This window comes from Salvelinus namaycush, chromosome 11 (assembly GCF_016432855.1).
Source record: "Salvelinus namaycush isolate Seneca chromosome 11, SaNama_1.0, whole genome shotgun sequence".
NCBI lineage: Eukaryota > Metazoa > Chordata > Actinopteri > Salmoniformes > Salmonidae > Salvelinus > Salvelinus namaycush.
Genome location: NC_052317.1, coordinates 26,298,557 through 26,305,555, shown reverse-complemented (window position 1 = coordinate 26,305,555; position 6,999 = coordinate 26,298,557). Strand labels below are relative to the sequence as shown.

The 6,999-nt window shown below is 45.1% G+C and overlaps 1 protein-coding gene across 1 annotated transcript in view; it reads left to right on the top strand.

The window, feature by feature from the left end:
- The window catches only part of LOC120055308 (adenylate cyclase type 1-like), a 59,706-nt gene extending 54,219 nt beyond the window's left edge, over nt 1-5,487 (top strand). The window contains exons 14-19 of the mRNA XM_039003184.1: nt 1,860-1,989; nt 2,431-2,547; nt 4,096-4,242; nt 4,336-4,434; nt 4,649-4,888; nt 5,050-5,487. Of these exons, the coding sequence (XP_038859112.1) occupies nt 1,860-1,989; nt 2,431-2,547; nt 4,096-4,242; nt 4,336-4,434; nt 4,649-4,888; nt 5,050-5,487 (1,171 nt within the window). The remainder of the gene's footprint in view (nt 1-1,859; nt 1,990-2,430; nt 2,548-4,095; nt 4,243-4,335; nt 4,435-4,648; nt 4,889-5,049) is intronic.
- Nucleotides 5,488-6,999: the final 1,512 nt, after the last annotated feature.

Here is a 6,999-nt window from a genome sequence, read left to right as displayed (position 1 = left end):
GCAACTAAGACCTGGCCAAGATAAAGCATAGCAATTCGACACATACAACAACACAGAGTTACACATGGAATAAACTAAACATAGTCAATAATACAGTAGAACAAAAGAAGTTTATATACAGAGAGTGCAAATGAGGTAAGATAAGGGAATTAAGGCAATAAATAGGCCATGGTGGCGAAGTAATTACAATACAGCAATTAAACACTGGAATGGTAGATGTGCAGAAGATGAATGTGCAAGTAGGGATACTGGGGTGCAAAGGAGCAAGATAAATAAATAAATACAGTATTGAGGTAGGTAGATGAGGTAGGTAGATAGATGGGCTGTTTACAGATGGGCTATGTACAGGTGCAGTGATCTGTGAGCTGCTCTGACAGCTGGTGCTTAAAGCTAGTGAGGGAGATATGAGTCTCCAGCTTCAGAGATTTTTGCAGTTCGTTCCAGTCATTGGCAGCAGAGAACTGGAAGGAAAGACGACCAAAGGAGGAATTGGCTTTGGGTGTGACCAGTGAGATGTACCTGCTGGAGCGCGTGCTACGAGTGGGTGCTGCTATGGTGACCAGTGAGCTGAGATAAGGCGGGGCTTTACCTAGCAGAGACTTGTAGATGACCTGGAGCCAGTGGGTTTGGCGACAAGTATGAAGCGAGGGCCAACCAACGAGAGCGTACAGGTCACAATGGTGGGTAGTGTTTGGGGCTTTGGTGACAAAATGGATGGCACTGTGATAGACTGCATCCAGTTTGTTGAGTAGAGTGTTAGAGGCTATTTTATAGATGACATCACCAAAGTCGAGGATCGGTAGGATGGTCAGTTTTACGAGGGTATGTTTGGCAGCATGAGTGAAGGAGGCTTTGTTGCGATATAGGAAGCCGATTCTAGATTTAATTTTGGATTGGAGATGCTTAATGTGAGTCTGGACCAGACACCTAGGTATTTGTAGTTGTCCACGTATTCTAAGTGAGAGCCGTCCAGAGTAGTGATGCTGGACGGGCGAGCAGGTGCGGGCAGTGATCGATTGAATAGCATGCATTTAGTTTTACTTGCGTTTAAGAGCAGTTGGAGGCCACGGAAGGAGAGTTGTATGGCATTGAAGCTCGTCTGGAGGTTAGTTAACACAGTGTCCAAAGATTCAAGAACGATTCGATGCAATTTGTTGTTGCATAAACACATTCATTTTCCATTCTCCATATAAAAATTATCATATAAACAGATTTTCTTTAAGCAAAACTACCAAAACGATTGCTGATGGTGAACCTGAACAATCAAAATAAAATCAATTGTAAGCCACGTTAAGCAGGTGGGATATAGCCACATGAGAGTTGGGTCTCCATTAGTCTCCAATAACCTATCAATTGACATGGGTTGTCACATAACTAATAAAGCCTAATACCACACAAGCCATTTTAGCATTTGAATGCTGAAGGTGCCGTTCAGATTTGCTAAATCAGAAACAGGCCGCCTACCTCCTCGCGTTGGTCAGTGCGCGAAGCTGGCACAGTGCACAGTTTGACCAGGCTACTGATATTACATAGGGTTGTTCTCGGCATTTAAAATGACATGTAGATCAATGACTGTCAACACAGTCAACACAACACACTGAAGAAGAGGACGCATCAGTTGGTCTATCCACATCTCCCCACTTCCCCTATTAATTTATGATGTGGTACAGTCTTACTGTGTACCTACTTATATTGCTGACTTCTCTGTTGGTTTGTCCAACAGTGATGGGGTCCATAGTGTTATTTCTCTGTGGGGGTGGAGGGGTGTCTTCCCATGTACTTAAACTCCCCTTTTAATGAATAATGTGGTACAGTCCTTTTGTATATGTTGCTGATGTCTCTATTGGTTTGTCCCACAGTGGGGGGTCTAATCTCCAGATCCGGGGCTATGAGCCCATCCTATCCCTGCTGCTGTTCACCAGTGCCCTGGCCCTCCACTCCAGACAACTGGACCTCAAACTACGACTGGACTTCCTTTGGGCCACACAGGTGTGTGTTTCTGTGTGTGTCACTGTGTGTAACAGCCAGTGCCAGGCTATTGGCTGTTAAAGCTGCGGGCAGAGTGGTGGTGTCTGATATTGGAATGTTGGTTAGGATAGGACAACGATGGGTCTCTAGTAGGGGCTGGCTTTAGGTTTGGACCATAGAGATCCTATTACATTGCTATATAATATTATAATTCTAATTCTATGGTTTGGAACTTATAGCTATTGGTTCTACCTAGTGCTCCTTGTCCATAACGTCAGGCTAACACAGCGCCTCAGTCCTGTAGTACATTTAGAGCTTTTACTGACACCTTGTGGTAAGAACTTCGAATTTCAGGCTTGAGTTGTACTGTGGGTTGAATATAATGTTCCAGTTTTATTCAAATTAGTATATGGCATTTGTTCGTGCGTGGGTGCGTGCGTGCGTGCGTGTGTGCGTTGTCAGGCAGAGGAGGAGAGGGATGGCATGGAGAAGGTCAAGCTGGACAACAGGCGGATTCTTTTCAACCTGCTTCCTGCTCACGTGGCTCAACACTTCCTCTTGTCCAACCCCAGAAACATGGTGAGTCCTATGGACGGACGGACGGACAGGCGGATAGACGGACAGACAGACAGAGGCAGGCAGACAGACAGACAGCATTGATGTTTCATAAAGGATATAACCCCTCAAAGTCTAATAGGATTATTGATATCTTGTCATACAGTGAATTCGGAAAATATTCAGACCCCTTCCCTTCATCCACATTTTGTTACATTGCAGCCTTATTCTAAAATGCATTAAATCATTGTTTTCCTCATCAATCTACACACAACACACCAAAATGACAAAGCGAAAACAGGTTTTTAGAAATGTTTGAAAATGTATTAAAAATAAAAAATAAAAAATACCTTATTTACATAAGTATTCAGACCCTTTGCTATGAGACTCGAAATTGAGTTCAGGTGCATCCTGTTTCCACTGATCATCCTTGAGATGTTTCTACAACTTGATTGGAGTCCACCTGTGGTAAATTCAATTGATTGGAAAATTCAATTGATTGCATGTCAGTGCTAAAATTAAGCCATGAGGTTCAAGGAATTGTCCATAGAGCTCAGAAAGATAATTATGTTGATGCACAGATCTGGTGAACGGTACCCAAAAATGTCTGCAGCATTGAAGGTCCCCAAGAACACAGTGGCCTCCATCATTATTAAATGGAAGAAGTTTGGAACCACCAAGACTCTCCTAGAGCTGGCCGGCTGGCCAAACTGAGCAATCGGAGAGAAGGGCCTTAGTGAGGGAGGTTTACCAAGAACCGATGGTCACTCTGACAGAGCTCCAGAGTTCCTCTGTGGAGATGGGAGAACCTTCCAGATGGACATCCATCTCTGCAGCACTCCACAAATCAGGCCTTTATAGTAGTGGCCAGACGGCAGTCACTCCTCAGTAAAAGACACATGACAGCCCGCTTGGAGTTTGCCAAAAGGCACCTAAAGTATTCAGACCATGGGAAACAAGATTCTCTGATCTGATGAAACCAAGATTGAACTTTTTGGCCTGAATGCCAAGCGTCACGTCTGGAGGAAACCTGGCACCATCCCTACGGTGAAGCATGTTGGTGGCAGCATCATGATGTGTGGATGTTTTTCAGCAGCAGGGATTGGGAGACTAGTCAGGCTTGAGCGAAAGATGAAAGGAGCAAAGTACAGAGAGATCTTTGATAAAACCTGCTCCAGAGAGCTCAGGAACTTAGACTGGGATGAAGGTTTACCTTCCAACAGGACATCGACCCTAAGCACACAGACAAGACAACACAAAAGTGTCTTCATGACAAGTCTCGGAATGTCTGTAATCGCTGCCAAAGGTGCTTCAACAAAGTACTGAGTAACGGGTCTGAATACATATGTAAATCTAATATTTCAGTTTTTTATTTGTAATAGATTTGCAAACATTTCTAAAAACCTGTTTTTGTTTGTCATTATGGGGTATTGTGTCTAGATTGATGAGGAGGAAAAATTATTGAATCCATTTTATAATAAGGCTGTAACGTAACAAAATGTTGAAAAAAGTCAAGTACAGTGCGAATGCACTGTATGTATGGCCTAAGGGTGATTATCTGTTCTCCTATAGGATCTGTATTACCAGTCCTATGCCCAAGTTGGAGTGCTGTTTGCTTCCATCCCCAACTTCAATGACTTCTACATTGAGCTGGATGGGAACAACATGGGAGTAGAGTGTCTGAGACTACTCAATGAAATCATCGCTGATTTTGACGAGGTGAGGCCCTTTCGGCTGCTACAGTTAACTTAACTGGGAGAATGTGTTCTATTCTTCTGTGTATGGCTGTGAATCTTGTTTATTTTTCCTCAGCTCATGGATAAAGAATGCTATAAGGACATTGAGAAGATCAAAACCATAGGCAGCACCTATATGGCAGCTGTGGGTCTAGTCCCCACCATCGGAACAAAGGTGTGTGTGTGTGTGTGTGTGTGTGTGTGTGTGTGTGTGTGTGTGTGTGTGTGTGTGTGTGTGTGTGTGTGTGTGTGTGTGTGTGTGTGTGTGTGTGTGTGTGTGTGTGTGCTTGCGCATGTTTAATAAATAAATAAAAATATGAATATAACAAGGACAATGAATGAATGTGATTATGACATATAGTATATATATTTTTACTTCCTTTCTACAGGACAAAAGATCTGTCTATGATCACCTGAGCACAGTTGCAGACTATGCTATTGAGATGTTTGATGTGCTGGATGAAATCAACTACCAGTCATACAACGACTTTGTCTTGAGAGTGGGTATCAACGTGGGTCCGGTGGTGGCGGGTGTGATCGGGGCCAGGAGGCCTCAGTATGATATCTGGGGGAACACAGTGAACGTGGCCAGTCGCATGGACAGCACCGGAGTCCCTGGCAAGATACAGGTACCGTATTAAATTAGGAGTTATGTTTGAGGCTTGAGGATTGGCCCGGAGTAGATTGGTGTTGGTGAGTAAATCTCATTGTATGACAGTGGTTTAATCTCTCTCTCCCTCTCCCTCCCTGTCTCTCTCTTTCTCTCGCGCTCCCTCCTTTCCTCCCCCAGGTAACAGAGGATGTGTACCGTATCCTGGGGGATAACTATGACCTGGTGTGCCGGGGGAAGGTCAGCGTGAAGGGTAAGGGTGAGATGCTCACCTATTTCCTGGAGGGCAAGGTCCACAGCGCGGGCTGCGCCACCACCTCCTCCGTGGTGCGCTCTGCCAGCCTGAACCGCCGCGCCCACTCCTGCGGCAAGGCCAGCGTTCCCACCAAACTGGGCAGTGTCAACTCTGTCGCCAGCTTCACAGTTCGAGCCAGCATGGTTAGCCTCGGTGGCACGGGTAACAGCAGCTCTAGCCCCAGTGTCAGTGTCAGCATCCACCCCATGCCATGCTTGCCCTCACCCTGCGTGCCCACTCTGGGAGAGGAGGATGAAGAAGAGGAGACAGATTTAGATGTGGGAGGAGTGGTGGTGGAACGGGTGAAAGAATTGGCGGTGTAGGGAGGTGGAGAGAAGAAGTGCCGCACTGTTGTAAACTTGAGTTCCAGACCTCCCCGTCCTGGGTTATCACATCCGTCAGGAGTCACTGGGGGTTCCACTAAAGACTGAACCAAGGTCTCCTGTGGGTAAATGGTACACTGGGATACTGGGACAGCCCACTGCACAATGGAGGGATGCTCATCGAGGAGTTACCTGTCTCTGAGGATGGTCAGACTGGACAACTGGACAATCACACCTAGGATGGCCGCACGGATAAAATCATGCAGACTTGATTGAGTTTGTTGTTACATAAATAGTGACTTGCCACTGTTTGCAACCAAACACAATCAACTGAAGAATTCCGGCTTCCAGCATTGGAATATCAGGCTCCTGGTGACATGACCAGGAGTGTGAGTGAGTGTGGCAGCCAGGTGATAGTGTGTCATCCCTCTGTGTGTGAACACTCCCAACAGGGGGACATGCACAAAGCACAGCCCAGTATTATCCACATAAAAAGACGGAACTTTTTATGTCTTCTTCTCTGATTATGCCAAGGATTCATTCCATCCTTCAAGGTGTAATAGGCTATTTTTCGTGTACTGTAAATACGGTATGCATGCAAATGTGTATTCATACACAAGTATTTATATGTGTGTATGCATGTGGGTGTTCGACCTTAAATCTTAAATGAAATAGCACAAATACAATTTTTATACATTCAAAGAGTCCTCAACATCTCAAAAGGCTTTTGACACAACGTCTTTAGTAGTGCATGACCTGTTAGTGCTGGTCTGGACTGGTCTGGTTTCCTGTCGAGTGTAAACCAAAGCAATGAGCTCCTCTAACATCCTGTTGTTTATTACTTCGTCCTTCACAAAAGGAGCACTACTACCGTCTAGGTTTCTGGCTTTTTACAGCAAGTCATGGTCAGGGGGGTCAAACACTCAATAGTCAAGATATATGGTTTACTGCATATGACATATTTTAAGTCTCATGGATCCAAACAAATAATCATGGCTGTTTAGTAAGACTGTTTAGAACCAGAATGGTCTGGTTTTAGATAAGGGTAAGTCACGTAGTGTTACATTTCTAATGTAGGGAACCAGGTACAACACACACACAGTCAGACGTAGCTTTGTTTGCATCCATAAACTTGTCGAGTTGTGTATTGATCAAGGCTTGTTATTCGTCCATTGCTCTGCCCTGATAGAGATTATGTGTGGGGGTGTGTGTCCTGTGTCGGCTATACACGCAGCAGGCTGTAGCCAAGGCTTTGAAGGGACAGGGAGGTCGGTAAAATAGGCATTAGGTAAGGTGCGTTGGCTTTGACCCACAGAGCGATGCCCTCATCCTTGAGTCCCCGATGTGTGCTATAGAACTTTAGTTAATGCCAAACCTGGAACAGTCACTCTTACGCACAACCACCAACACATACGTATGTATGCTCGCACACACACACACACACACACACACACACACACACACACACACACACACACACACACACACACACACACACACACACACACACAC